Consider the following 15,866-nt stretch of genomic DNA (forward strand, 5'->3'; position numbering starts at 1 on the left):
TCACACCCCTTTGAAACTCACCCTTCCAAATATAAGACCTTTCATGTTTCCATCTTGTTTTTGCTTTCAGGTCAATAATATCCCCACTTCTGTTTACCTATGGAACTCTTGCAAGATGCAAACATGTTTCTTGTTACCTCTGACTCCCCTTTGATATTCAAACAAATTCTCAACTTATCTAAAAATGCAAATGTTAGATCCAACCTGTTTACTTACACCTCAAACCTAACACCTCCGTCCTTGTTCCAAACCCCGCCCCCCCGTCAACCTGTTTCCTAATAATCTCTGCCTATCTTAATTAAATCATACACACACTGCCTTTTCTCAGAATAACACCATATTCCCCAAAAATATATTTAAAAAAATTATTTTCTCACACCTTGAAAACGTATGTGTTTTAAAAAAGCAAAAGTGCAAATTAAAACTGCAGTAATCTAGTAAGAAATTTTGGATGCACGGTTACCTTGTGCTTCTCTGGGTGCTGATCCAAACATGGTAGCTGCACTCCTCGAGGAACGCCCATCTCAGGTCAATCATAGGCTGACTTGCCTTGAACTGCTTCCCTTGGGACCCCTGTTGTGGGCTGGGGGCCAGAAGTGGTCTGGCAGTCAGATGTGGCCCATGAGCTAAGTTTCCCTCATTCCTGCTGTAGGGTGATATAGAATGAATTTTTATTGGAAGTTACTTGGTGATGCTAGAGATGTTCAGTAGGCTTTGAATTTCCACCCTTCACTGGTGTAAAATAGACCTTTTAAGTGAGGTGAATGACAAGTAGATTTTTGAACTTCTAGCATGGAATGCAAAATATTTGCCAGGGAGCAGGAAGGATGGTAAACTAAGCTGCTTAATGTTGAATACTGAAGAACTGAAGTAAAAAGCCTCTTCATTTCCTACCACAGTACATCTGTAGTATAAAAATAAAATATTGCAAATGTGGGAAATCTGAAATAAAAGCAGAAAATACTGAAAAATTCAGGTCTGGCAGCATCTGTAGAGAGAAACAGTTAATGTTTTGAGTCCGTATGATCTTCAGAGCTAAAGAGAAGTAGAAATGTGATGTATTTTATACTGTTTGAGGGGTTGGAGCAGGTGGAGCAAAATAGGTCAGGGATAAGTGAGAGCTCGGCAGAGATTGACAAAGATGCTGTGGACGCGAGACAAAGGGAGTGTTAATGGTAGTGTTAAAGACTAAAGGTGTTGAGTGGCATAAAGATAAGATAGCAGAATGTGTTAATAGCAGAACAAGGGTCAGTACCCTGAAAGCAAAACATTACAATAAGTGACAGATGGCCCTGTCGGAGGGAGGGAGGGTGGGTGGGAGGGAGGTTGGGGAAGAGGATAATATCTTAAAGTAAATAAAAATAAAATTTTAAAAATGGGATTAAAAAAGGGGTAAAGATGGAGGAGATAGTTCATGGTCTGAAGTCGTTGAACTCTATGTTAAATACGGAAGGCTGTAAAGTGCCTAATCGGAACATCTGTAATGCTTGGCTGAAAAGCTTATCCAATCACAGAGAATGTTCTTAAAAGAAATCTGCAACTTCCAATGCAGGTGCCAGATTGACTGGAAGAAGGGAAAGAACATCACAATGAAAACCATTAAAAAGAAGCAGAAGCATAAGGGTCGTGGCACTGTTAGAACCGTTACAAAAACTGTACCAAATGACTCTTTCTTCAATTTTTTTTGTCCTCCTGAAGGTGAGTGTGAACAGTGTTAATGTGATTTGACTGTCTTGGAATGCTTGTAAATTTTCTAATTTACTTTTTCTCTTGCAGTTCCAGAGAATGGAGAGTTGGTAAGTTGACTCTTAACATTTGCAATCCTTTAATTCTTTAATATATTGTAATTTTTTATTTAAAGTTTTTAACTGTTGAAACTAATCTTCCTTATAAATTAGATTTCTTGATTGCTAAGTGGACTTTGTTACATGGGCAAATCTGTTACTTGTTAACAATCTTGGGGTAGTGGTTCAGAATGACACCTTGGATCCCAGGATGGGTATAGTGGCGAAGAGGCAGATATTTGCCTGATCTAATTTAAAGTTCTTAAAGGAGCAATGTCTTGAGGTGAGCAACATACAGCAATTGAAAAATGGAGCAAAGATGCAAGGTCAACATTGGCTGCATTAAAGTTAAACTTGATGTCTTGTATCAGGATTGTCTTTAGATTAAATCATTGCTAGAACTTGAGGTTTTACATTTCTACTGTTGTAGGATGAAGATTCGGAGGCAATACTTGCTGCTGACTTTGAAATTGGCCATTTCTTGCATGAACGCATAATTCCACGAGCAGTGTTATACTTCACAGGAGAAGCAATTGAAGATGACGATGATGATGTAAGCTCTTTTCTAAATTTAAATAGAAGCAATTAAGGTGCTATGTGCTGCATTTTGGTACAGCGTAACTTTTGGCAACCGCATTCTTCGCAGCCCAGTAACAGCATATAGAAGGAAAACTATGAAGCACGAGTGCAGACCATCTTATGTTTAGAAATAGTTACACTCTACAGAATAGCAAATTCTGGGGCTTTAAAAGCTGTATTCTAATAGGAAAGATTAATTTCAATTGTAACAGTGATCAATAAAAAAAATGACTGGTCACAGGTGTTACAGTAACAGTTTTAAACAGATGCCAATTTTAGTAGAAGGTGCCTTGCACACCATACACGTGAAGTGCTTTACCTGTATATTTACTTAAACAGGTACCATTCAACAAGCAAGGCGGTAAAGCATCGATATTGAAGGGAGGAAAAAAAAGCTTGCACTAATGGACCAAAAGATTCAAGCAAACCTTCAAATGGAGTGTAGATTAGTATTATTAACGTTCGCAACAGTAGATCTGTCATTCTTTCTTTAATTTCTTTAAAGACGTTCAATTAACCATACCTTGATTCTTGATTAGTAGAGCGAATATTGGGGAAAATTTTATAGCGCACTGTCAGTTAACATTGAACAAAAGTGGATCTTGTACTATTTCATCTCTTGGTAATTCAAAAGTTCTGCTTCAGTTGAATGTAAATATGTTTGTAGTATTAGTACATTACCATCTATTTTGTACTTCGTGCAGGGGGACATATATCAAACTGTTACCAAAGCATAACCAGATGGAGTGGAGATATTGGAATGGCTTGCCGTCTTCCATCACTCCTGGATAATGGGGAGCTGCCATAGGATTGGAAAGTAATAAATGTAACACCCTTTTTTAAAAGAAAGGGTCTCAGGACATTCTTGTAACTATAGGCTGGCCAGTTCAACGAGTGGTGGATAAGGTTTTAGAAACGATAATTGGTAGGGGAGGTGGGGAGAGAATCAAGAGGCCTTTTCGAGAGATTTGAGTTAATTAAGGAGAGCCAGCACGGGTTTACATAGAAACTAGGAACAGGAGTAGGCCATTCGGCCCTTTGAGCCTGCTCCGCCATTCATTATGATCATGGCTGATCATTCAACTCAATAACCTGCTCCCGCTTTCTCCCCATATCCTTTGATCCCTTTCGCCCCAAGGGCTATACCTAACTCCTTGAAAACATACAATGTTTTGGTCTTAACTACTTTCTTTGGTAACGAATTCCACAGGCTCACCACTCTCTGGGTGAAGAAATCTCTCCTCATCTAAATGGTCTACCCCATATCCTCAGACTGTGACCTCTAGTTCTGGACTCCCCCACCATTGGGAACATCCTTCCTGCATCTGCCCTGTCTAGTCCTGTTAGAATTTTATAGGTTCCTATGAGATCCCCCCTCATTCTTCTCAACTCCAGCGAATATAATCCTAATCGACTCAATCTCCTCATATGTCAGTCCCTTCATCCCAGGAATCAGTCTGGTAAACCTTCGCTGTACTCCCTCTATAGCAAGTACATCCTTCCTCAGATAAGGAGACCAAAACTGCACACAATATTCCAGGTGTGGTCTCACCAAGGCCCTGTACAATTGCAGCAAGACATCCCTGTACCTGTACTTGAATCCTCTGGCTATGAAGGCCAACATACCATTTGCCTTCTTTACCGCCTGCTGCTCCTGCTTGCTTAGCTTTGGATTGTGGAACACAGATTGTGTGGCCAATCTAATTGAATTTATTTGAAGTAATGGAGTAGGTCGATGAAGGGAATGCAGTGAATGTTGTCTTTGTGGATTTTCAAGTATTTGACGAAGTACCACACAAAAGGCTGATTAGCAAAATTGCATGTCGAAAATTAGGGTCTGTCTGCTTGAATTTTAAAAAATTGGCTTAAAGGCAGAATTGTTACATGGTCGTTTTTCATACTGAAGGATGGTTGACAGATGTTTCCCCAATGATCAGTAAAAGAAGCACTTGAGGGTGGCAAGGGCACAGAACGCACTCTGGGTGTGGGAATTCAAAGTCTGTCACCATCAGTGACTTGGCTAGTACCACTACTGACCATGTTGGTCCAGAAGGACATAACTGCTAGACTGGACTTGCAGCAGGTGTTGAGGGAACGAACAAAAGGGGAAAAACCTAATTGGCCTGGTCCTCATCAACCTACCTGTCACAGATGCATCTGTCCATTACAGTATTGGTAGGACTGACAACCTCATGGTCCTTGAGGATTCCCTCAAAGTACTACTGTGCTAAATGGGATAGATTTAGAAGAGATCTAGCTATTCAAAACTAGGCAACTACAAAGCGCTGTGGGCCAACAGCAGAATTGTATTCAACCACAGCCTGTAATCTCATGGCCTGGCATTTAGGAACATAGATCTTAGGGGCAGGAGGAGGCCCTTTGAGCCTGCTCTGTCATTCAGTAAGTTCATGACTGATCTCATTGTGGTCTCGACTCTCCTATCTTCCTGCCTGCCCCTCCATAACCCCTGACTCCATTGTCTATCAAAAATCTATCTTACTTAATGACCCAGCCTCCACTGTTTTCTTAAAAGTGTTCCACAGACACTCTCCCTCCCTCCCTCAAGCATAAGGCTTGAGCATATTTCACTTGTTTGCAGAGAGTGGGTCCCTGCTTATGCTTGCTTCTAGCAGCGCACTCTTTTCTGGACACACAAACCCAGCAGGAAAGGTGAATCACCCATGGCTAGCAAAAGGAGTTAAAGATGGCATTAGATCTAAGGAGACGTGGCTTATAAAGTTGCCAGATAAAGTGGTAAGACTGAAGATTGGGAGCAATTCAGAATCCAGCAAAGGAGGGCCAAGCTGATAAAGGGAAACAGAATGTGAATGCAAGCCAGCAAGCAACATAAAGGCGGACTATAAAAGCTGCTTTAGTTAACTGAAAAAGCAAAGATTAGTGAGGACAAATGTGCGTCCATTACAGACAGATACAGGAGAATTTATCATGGAGAATAGGGAAATGGCAGAGAAACTAACTTTGTATGTCTTCACAGAGGAAGATACAGAATATCTCCCAGAAGTACTAGGAAACCAAGGAGCTAGTGAAAATAAGGAACTGAAAGAAATTTAGTATTAATAGAGGTGGTACTCAAAAGTAATTGAATCTAAGATTGATGAATCCCCTGGGCCAGATGAGCTTCATCCCTGTGTTGAAGGAGGTGGTTAGGCAGGCTGGAAAGTAGCAAATGTAACCCCACTAGTTAAGAAGAGAAAAAGAGAGAGAATGGAGAACTACAGACCAGACCTGTTAGTTTGATGTCAGCAGTAGGGAAAATGTTGAAATCTGTCATAAAGAATATGATAAGTGGAAGAAAAACAGAAAATGCTGGAAAAACTCAGCAGGTCCGACAGCATCTGTGGAGAGAGAGAAACAGAGTTAACATTTTGAGTCCATATGACCCTTCAGAACACTGATAAATGGACACCTGAAAAATAAGGATATGTTTGGGCAGAATCATGTTTGACAGACCTCTTGGAGTTTTTGAGGATTTTGAGATAAAGGAGAACCAGTGAATGTGGCGTAGTTGGATTTTCAGAAAGCTTTTGAGGTCCCACACAGGAGATTAGTAAACAAAATTAGAGCACTTGGGATTGCGTAAGAAACCGCTATGGATTGAGAATTGGTTAACAGACAGACAGACAAAACAGATTAGAAATAAACAGGCCATTCTCGGGCTGTTACTAATGGGGTGTACCGCAAGGATCAGTGTAAAGAGCTGTGGTCCAAGCAATCTATATAAATGATGTGGATGTGGGGACCCAATGTAATGTCTCCAGATTCGCTGATGAGACAGAACTGGGTGGGAATGCAAGGTGTGAGGATGCAAGGAAGCTTCAGAGGGATATGGACAGGCTAAGTGAATGGGCAGGAACATGGCAGATGGAATACAACGTGAATAACTGAAGTTATCCATTATATGGTAGAAAAAAACAAAGGCAGAGTATTCAATAAATGGTGAGAGGCTGGGAAGCATTGGTGTCTAAAGGGATCTGGGTGTCCTTGTTCATGAGTCACTAAAAGTTAGCATGTAGGTGCAGCAAACAGTTAGGAAGGCAAATGGTATGTTTGCTTTCATTGCCAGGGGTTTGAGTACAGAGGTAAAGAGGTCTTGCTGCAGTTGTATACAGCATTGGTGAGACTGCACCTGGAGTATCGTGTACCGTTTTGGTCTCCTTATCTAAGGAAGGGTGTTCTTGCCATGGAGGGAGCACAATAGAGATTCATCAGAATAATGCTGGGATGGTAGAATTGTTTTATGAAGAGAGATTGAGGAAACTGGGCCTGAATTCTATTGGGTTTCAAAGAATGAGAGGTGATCTCATTGAAACTTACAAAATTCTTGCAGGGCGTGACAGGGTAGATGCCTGGCCGATGTTTCCCCTGGCTGACGAGCCTAGAACCACGGGACATAGTCTCAGAATAAGGGGTAAGCCATTTAGGAGGAGAAATCCCTTCACTAAGGGTGGTGAATCTTTGGAATTCTCTATCTCAGGAGGCTGTGGTAGCTCGATAGTTGAGCATGTTCAAGACAGAAATCGATAGATTTCCGGATACTAATGACATCAAGGGATGTGTGGATAATGGGGAATTTTTAAAAAAAATTTATTCACAGGATGTGGGCTTCGCTGCCTGGGCCAGCACTTATTGCCCACCCTAGTTGCCCTTGAGAAGGTGGTGGTGAGCTACTGCCTTGAACCGCTGCAGTCCATGTGGTGTAGGTACACCCACAGTGCTGTTAGGGAGGGAGTTCCAGGATTTTGACCCAGTGACGGTGAAGGAATGGCAATATATTTCCAAGTCAGGGTGGTGTGTGGCTTGGAGGGGAGCTCCCAGGTGGGGGTGTTCCCATCTATCTGCTGCCCTTGTTCTTCTAGATGGTAGTGGTCGTGGGTTTGGAAGGTGCTGTCTAAGGAGCCTTGGTGAATTACTGTAGTGCATCTTGTAGATGGTACACATTGCTGCTACTGTGCATCGGTGGTGGAGGAAGTGAATGTTTGTGGATGTAGTGTCAATCAAGCCGGCTGCTTTGTGCTGGATGGTATCAAGCTGCTTCAGTGTTGTGGGAGCTGCACTCATGCAGGCAAGTGGGGAGTATTCCATCACACTTCCTGACTTGTGCCTTGTAAATGGTGGACAGGCTTTAGGGAGTTAGGTTAGTTATTCGTCGCCAGATTCCTAGCCTCTGACTTGCTCTTGTAGCCACAGTATTTATATGGCTAATCCAGTTCAGTTTCTCGTCAGTGGTAACCCTCCAGGACGTTGATAGTGGCGGATTCGGTGTTGGTAATGTCATTGAATGTCAAGGAGCGATGGATAGATTCTCCCTTGTTGGAGATGGTCATTGCCTGACACTTGTGTGGTGTGAATGTTACTTGTCAGTTGTCAGCCCAAGACCGGATATTGTCCAGGTCTTGCTGCATTTGGACTTGGACTGTTGCAGTACCTGAGGAGTTACAAATGGTGCTGAACATTGTGCAATCATCAGTGAACATCCCTACTTCTGAACTTATGATGGAAGGGAGGAAGGTCATTGGTGAAGCAGCTGAAGATGGTTGGGCCGAGGACACTACCCTGAGGAACTCCTGCTGAGATGATTGGCTTCCAACAACCACAACCATCTTCTTTTGTGCTAGGTAATTCTCCAACCAGCGGAGAGTCTTCCCTCGATTCCCATTGATTCCAGTTTTGCTCTTGCTCCTTGATGCCACACTCGGTCAAATGTGGCCTTGATGTCAAGGGCAGTTGCTCTCACTTCATCTCTGGAGTTCAGCTCTTTGTCCATGTCTGAACCAAGGCTGTAATGAGGTCAGGAACTGAGTGGTCCTGGCAGTACCCAAACTTGGCATCAGTGAGCAGATTATTGCTTAGCAAGTGCCACTTGATAGCACTATTGATGACCCCCATCCATTACTTTACTACTGATTGAGAGTAAACTGATGGGGTTGTAGTTGGCTGGGTTGGATTTGACCTGCTTTGTGTTCAGGACGTACCTGGGTAATTTTCCACATTGCTGGGTAGATGCCAATGTTCTAGCTGTACTGGAACAGCTTGCCAGGGGCTTGGCAATTCTGGAGCACAAATCTGCTGGACTATTGTCAGGCCCCTTAGCCTCTGCACTATCCAGTGACTTTAGCCATTTCTTGATATCACGTGGAGTGAATCAAGTTGTCTGGAGACTGGCATCTATGATGCTGGGGACCTCCGGAGGAGGCTGAGATGGATCATCCACTCGACACTTCTGGCTGAAGATTGTAGCAAATGCTTCCAGCTTATCTTTTGCGTTGATGCGTTGGGCTCCCCCTTCATTGAGGATGGGGATATTTGTGGAGCCACCGCCTCCAGTGAGTTCATTTATCTACCACCATTCATGACTGGATGTGGCAGAACTGCAGAGCTTAAACTTGATCTGTTGGTTGTGGGATTGCTTAGCTCTGCCTATCACTTGCTGCTTATGCTGTTAGGCACGCAAGTAGTCCTGTTAGAGCTTCACCAGGTGGATACCTCATTAAGTATACCTGGTGCTGCTTCTGGCGTGCCCTCCTGCACTCTTCATTGAACCAGAGTTGATCCCCTAGTTTGATGGTAATGGTAGAGTGGGGGATATGCCAGGCCATGAGGTTACAGGTTGTGGGCCAATACAATTTTGCTGCTGCTGATGGCCCACAGCGCCACATGGATGCCCAGTCTTGAGTTGCTATATCTGTTCAAAATCTATCCCATTTAGCACGGTGGGGTCGTGTCAAAAAACATGATGGAGAGTACCCTCAATGTGCAGACGGGACTTTGCCCACCCCTGTGTGTGGTGGTATCTCCTACCCATACTGTCATGGACAGATGCATTAGGAAAGTAGCCTCATAGACAATATGCTGGCTTTATAGTAGAAAAATATTTTCGCACAACAGTGGAAACATCAAATGGAGTCTGATTGTTGTGAGCAGAAAGTTTTGTCTTTGCCTTCTATAATCTACAATGTCTGAACAGTCTCAGCTTTCCTCTTCCAGCAGAATGACGTCTACTTTTAAACATCAGTTTTGCCTCCTGTTAGCTTGTCAATTATCTTCTAATCCTCCTTTGATATGGGGATGGTGGCAGAGGAATGGAGATTACAAATATTATCTCCTAGTTTGAACAAACCTGCAAGGATAAACGTGGCAACTACTGGCCAGTTAGTTTAACCTCTGTGGAAAAGCTTTTAGAAATGATGATTCAGGACAAAAAGAAATCTCAACAGACACTTGGACAATGGTGGATTAATTAGGGAAAGCCAGCATGGGTTTACTTAAAGTCATATCAACTAAATCTATTGTGCTTTTATTTTGATGAGGCACTAAGGGGTTGATGAGGGTAATGCAGTTGATTTGGTGTCAATGGACTTTAAAAAGAAATTAAGTGCCATATATTAGGCTTGTCAAGCTGTGGAATAAAAGGCTCAGTGGTAGCATGGATATGAAGTTGTATGAGAGAAAGAAAACTGAGTGGCCAACAGTTGGAGGAAAGTATGCTGTGGGGTTCCCCAGAGGTCATTACTAGGACCACTCCTTTTAATGACTTAGATGCACAGGACACAATTTCAAAATCTGAAAATGACAAAGCGTGAAAATATTGTGAACTGTGAAGAGTATCGTGATTGGCTTCAAGAGGAGATAACCTGATAGAATGGGCAAACAAGTGGTAGATGAAATTTAATGCAGAGAAATGTGAAGTGATAGAATTTTGGCAGGAAGGAGAGCCAATATAAATTAAAGGGTACAATTCTAAAGTGGGTGCATGAACTGTGGATAATATGTGCACAAATCATTGAGGTTGTGTAAAGTAGGTTGAGAAAGTGATTAAAGGTAGGCATTTTGGACCCTGGGCTTTATAAATAGAGGCATATAGAGTACAAAAACAGTTATGAAGAACCATGATCATTTTAGGATTTCCTTTTCCTTGGTACATCCCATTCCATGTGATTGAGGGCAATGTGGTTGCTTCCAATAACTGGAACAGATTTGCTCTACCCTTGCTGGCAGTGAGTTTCAGGTCATTAACACTCGCTTGTGTGTAATTAAAAAAAACTCTTCCTCATATCATCTCTGAATCTCTTACCCAACACTTTAGATCTGTGTCCACAAATTCTTGTACCACCAGCTAATGAGAACAGCTTTTCTTCATCTATTGTATCTAAACCAGTCATAAACACTCACACCTCTATCAGATCTCCTTTGCTCCAAGGAGAACCACGAAAGCTTCTCCAACCTAACCATGTAGTTCCTTCGACCCAGATTTACGATTCTGGAAAATCTCCTCTACCCTCACAACCTGAATAAGTGGTGACCAAAATTGGATGTAATACTCTATTTGGGGCCTAACCAGAGCCTTGTAAGGTTGAGCATACCTTACTTGCTTTTGCACTTGATATCTCTATTCATGAAGTCTAAGATCCCATATTATTTGCTAACTTTGTTAAACATACCTTGCGACCTTCAAAGACCTATTACATGAATCCCCAGCTCCCTCAGTTCCAAGAGTGTGCAAGGATAGAGGGCCATTAAAGATATATTTAATATTTCTGAAAAGAGACTCAAAGGAACATAGGAAATAGGAGCATGAGTGAGCCATGCTGCCATCAAGCCTGATGTGCTATTCAAACAGATCATGGCTGATCATCTACCTCAATGCAATGTGGTTGACTCTGAAATGCCTACTGAAATGGCCTAGCGAGCTACTCAGTTGTATTGAACTGCTACAAAGTCTCAAAAAAGGAATGAAACTGGATGGACCACCCAGCATCGACCTAGGCACCGGAAATGTCAATGGCAGTTGCAACAACAGCGTTGTAGCCCTGCTGACCCTGCACAGTCCTCCTTATTAACATCTGGGGGCTAGTGCCAAAATTGGGAGAGCTGTCTCACAGACTAGTCAAACTAGTCATATCTTACAAATAATGTCTCAGACACCACCATCACCTCCCCTGGGTACGGGGAGACAGTAGCATAATCACTTGATAATCAAGAGATCCAGGGTAATGCTCTGGGGACCCGGGTTCAAATTCCACCATGACAGATGGTGAAACTCGAATTAAATAAAAATCTGGAATTAAAAATCTATTGAAGACCACAAAACCATTGCTGATAGTCGTCTGGTTCACTAATATCCTTTGGGGAAGGAAACCTGCTGTCCTTACCTGGGCTGGGTTACATGTGACTCCAGACCTGGAACAAGTGCAGCTAGAGATGGGCAATAAATGCTGGCCACAAGTGCAAGCAAATAAGTGATGCCACGTCCCATGAATGAATAAAAAAAAATGTCCTGTCTCACTGGTAGGACAGACCCAGCAGAGGTGGCAGCACAGTGGTGCACAGGTGGGAAGGAGTTGCTCTTGGAGTCCTCAACATCGATCCGGACCCCATGAAGTCTCATAGCATCAGGTCAAACGTGGGCAAGGAAACCTCCTGCTAATTAACATGCACCGCCCTACCTCAGCTGACGAATCAGGGTTCCTCTATGTTGAAAACCACTCGGAGGAAGCATTGAGGATAGCAAGGGCGCGGACTGTACCCTGGCTGGGGAACTTCAGTGTCCATCATCAAGAGTGCTTCGGTAGCACTGCTAATGACTGAGCTGGCCGAGACCTAAATGACATAGCTGCTAGACTGGGTCTGGGTGAGGGAACCAACATGAGGGAAAAATATACTTGACCTCATCCTCACCAACCTGCCTGCAGCAGATATCTGTCCATGACAGATTGGCAGGAGTGACCACTGCACAGTTGTGGAGACGAGGTCCCATCTTCACATTGAGGATACCCTCCATCGTGTTGTGTGGCACTACCACTCTGCTAAATGGGATAGATTTCGAACAGATTTAGCAACTCAAGACAAGGCATCCATGAGGCACTGTGGGCCATCAGCAGCAGCAGAATTGTACTCACACAATCTGTAACCTCATGGCCTGGCATATCCCCCACTCTACCATTACCATCAAGCCAGGGGATCAGTCCTGTTCAATGAAGAGTGCAGGAGGGCATGCTAGGGGCGTCACCATGCATACCTAAAAATTAAGTGTTAACCTGTTGAAGGTATAACATAGGACTACTTGGGTGCCAACAGCATAAGCAGCAATTGATGGTCAGAGCTAAGCGATGCAGTCCTGCCACATCCAGTTGTGAATGGTGGTGGACAATTAAACAACTCACTGGAGGAGGAGGCTCCACAAATATCCCCATCCTCAATATGGGGAAGCCCAGCACATAAGATGTAGAAGCAGAAGGGCCATTCGGCTCTTCTAGTCTGCTCCAACACTCAATGAGACCATGGCGGATCTGATAATCCTCAACTCCACTTTCCTGCCTTTTCCCCATAAGCCTTGATTTCCTTACTGACTAAAAATCTGTGTATCTCCGCCTTGAATATACTTAATGACCCAGCTTCTACAGCCCTCTGCGGTAGAATATTCCCACAGGTTAACTACCCTCAGAGAAGAAATTCTCCTCATCTGTATTAAATGGACGACCTCTTACTCTTGAGATTGTGCTCTGGCCCTACGCTCTCCCACAGGGGGAAACAACCTCTCAGCATCTACCCTGTCAAGCCTCCTAAGAATCTTTATATGTTTCAATAAGGTCACCTAATTCTTTCCAATGAGTACAGGCCCAACCTACTTAACCTCTCCTCATAAAATCCCTCTACACCTGGAATCAACCTAGCGAACATTCTCCAATGCCGGTATATCTTTGCTTAGATAAAGGGACCAAAGCTGTTCAGTGTTCTAGGTGTGGTCTAACGAGTGCCTTGTATAGTTTTAGCAAGACTTCCCTATTTTTACACTCCATTCCCTTTGAAATAAAAGGCAACATTCCATTTGCCTTCCCTATTACCTGTTGAACTTGTGCATGAATCCCAAAAAGCTAACACACAAGGACTCCCAAAGCCCTCTTGGACTGCAGCCTTCTGCAATCTTTCTCTATTTAAATAATATTCAGCTCCTGTATTCTTCCAGCCAAGGTGCATAACATCACATTTTCCCACATTATATTCCATCTGACACTTTTTGGTCATTCACTTAACCTGTCTTCTTCCTTCTGTAGACTCTTTGTGTCATCCACACCACTTACCTTCCCACCTATTTTTGTATCATCTGCAAACTTGGTGATAGTACATCATTTCCCTCATCCAAGTCATTAATACATATTGTAAATAATTGAGACCCCAGCACTGATCCCTGTTGCACTCCACTAGTTACAGGTTGCCATCCTGAAAATGCTCTCCTTATCCCAACTCCGTCTCCTATTAGTTAGCCAGTCCTTGGTCCATGCTAATACATGGCCCCCAATACCATGGGCTCTTACCTTGAGTAACCTTATGTGCCATACCTTATCGAATGCCCTTTGGAAATCCAAATATATTATATCTACTGGCTTCCCTTTTTATCTATCCTGCTTGTTATCACCTCAAAGAGTTCTAATAAATTTGTCAGGCATGATTTTCCCCTTCATGAAGCCATGCTGACTGTTTGATTATATTATGTATTTCTAAATGCTCTGATCTTGCATCCTTTATAATAGACGCTTAAAACTTTTCCCAATGACAGATGTTAAGCTAACTGGCCTATAGTTGTCTGTTTTTGGTTTCCCTCCCTTTTTGAATAAGGGTGTTACATTGGTAGTTTTCCAATCCTTTGGGACTTTTCTAGAATCTAAGGATTCTTGGAAGATTACTACCAGTGCATCCACTATCTCTAGCTACTTCCTTTTAATATCCTAGCATGCAACCCACAGGTCCAGGGTACATGTTGGCTTTTGGCCCCATTAGTTTCCCTAGTACCTTTTCTCTAGTGATAGTTATTGTGTTTATTTCCTCCCCCTCTTTTGTCCCTTGATTTAGTATTGGAATGCTATTAGAGTCTTCTACCATGAAGACTGAAGCAAAGTATTTATTTAACTCCTCTGCCATTTCCTGGTTCTCCATTATTATCTCCCCAGCCTCACTCTGTAAGGGGCCTCTATTCACTTTGGCCTCTCTCTTTTTTACATATTTAAAGAAGCTCTTACTGTTGATTTTTATATTACTTGCTAGTTTACCCTCAGTTTATTTTCTCCCTTTTTTTTGCCATATTTTGTTGGTTTTTAAAATGTTCACAGTCCTCTGGCTTACCACTAATCTTTGCCACATTGTATGTCTTAAGTGCAAAAGATATGGCTGAAGAATTTGCTATAATCTTCAGCCTGAAGTGTCGAGTGGATAATCCATCTATGCCTCCTCTGGAGGTCCCCAGCATCTCGATGCAGCTCTAAGCCAATTCGATTCACTCCACCTGATATCAAGAAATGGCTGAAGGTATTGGAAAGTGCAAAGGCTATGGACCCTAGCAATAGTACTGAAGACCTGTGCTCCAGAACTTGCTGCACCCCTAGCCAAGCTGTTCCAGCACAGCTACAAAACTGGCATCTACCTGGTAATGTGGAAAATTGCCCAGGTATGTCCTGTGTACACACAGGACAAATCCATCCTGGCCAATTACTGCCCCATCAGCCTACACTCAATCATCAGTTAAGTAATGGAAGGGGTCATCAACAGTGCTATCAAGTGGCACTTGCTTAGCAGTAACCTGCTCACTAACGCCCAGTTTGGTTTTTGCCAGGGCCACTCTGCTCTTGACCTCATTACAGCCTTGGTTCAATCATGGACAAAAGAGCTGAACTCCTGAGGTGAGGTGAGTTGAGAGTGACTGCCCTTGACATCAAGGCCGCATTTGACCGAATGTGGCATCAAGGAGCCCTAGCAAAACTGGAGTTAATGAGAATCGGGGGTGGGGGGAACTCTCCACTGGTTGGAGTAATACCTAGCACAAAGAAGATGTTTGAGGTTGTTGGAGGTTGGTCATCTCGGCTCTAGGACCTCACTGCAGAAGTACCTCAGGTTAGTGTCCACGGCCCAACCATCCTCAAGTGCTTCACCAATGACCTTCCTTCCATCATAAGGTCAGAAGTGGGGATGTTCGCTGATGATTTTGTTCAGCACCATTCGTGACGGCTCAGATACTGAAGTAGTCCGAACAATATCCATGCTTGGGCTGACAAGTGGCAAGTAACATTTGTGCCACCGAAGTGCCAGGCAATGACCATCTCCAACAAGAGACAATCTAACCATTGCCCCTTGACATTGGCGTTACCATCACTGAATCCCCCACTTTCATCATCATGAGGGTCATGGGTTACCATTGACCAGAAACTGAACTGGACTAACCATAAAAATACTGTGGCTACAAGAGCAGGTCAGAGGCTAGGAATCCTGCAGTGAGTAACTTACCTCCTGACTCCCAAAGTTTGTCCACCATCTACAAGGCACAAGTCAGGAGTGTGATGGAATACTCCCCACTTGCCTGGATGAGTGCAGCTCCCACAACACTCCAGAAGTTTGACACCGTCCAGGACAAAGCAGCCGTTTGATTGTGGATGTGGTGCCATTCACTCCCTCCCCCACTGTGGCAGCAGTGTGTGTACCATCTACAAGATGCAC

At 43.3% G+C, this 15,866-nt stretch overlaps 1 protein-coding gene across 2 annotated transcripts in view; it reads left to right on the top strand.

Annotated features, from left to right (window-relative positions):
• Nucleotides 1-15,866, top strand: part of nap1l1 (nucleosome assembly protein 1-like 1) — a 113,308-nt gene that overhangs the window by 79,748 nt on the left and 17,694 nt on the right. For both annotated transcript variants that reach the window (XM_041216073.1, XM_041216074.1), the window contains exons 10-12: nucleotides 1,553-1,698; nucleotides 1,777-1,796; nucleotides 2,215-2,337. In XM_041216073.1, coding sequence (XP_041072007.1) covers nucleotides 1,553-1,698; nucleotides 1,777-1,796; nucleotides 2,215-2,337 — 289 coding nt within the window. The remainder of the gene's footprint in view (nucleotides 1-1,552; nucleotides 1,699-1,776; nucleotides 1,797-2,214; nucleotides 2,338-15,866) is intronic.

The sequence above is a fragment of the Carcharodon carcharias genome, chromosome 21, assembly GCF_017639515.1.
Source record: "Carcharodon carcharias isolate sCarCar2 chromosome 21, sCarCar2.pri, whole genome shotgun sequence".
In the NCBI taxonomy this organism is placed as follows: domain Eukaryota; kingdom Metazoa; phylum Chordata; class Chondrichthyes; order Lamniformes; family Lamnidae; genus Carcharodon; species Carcharodon carcharias.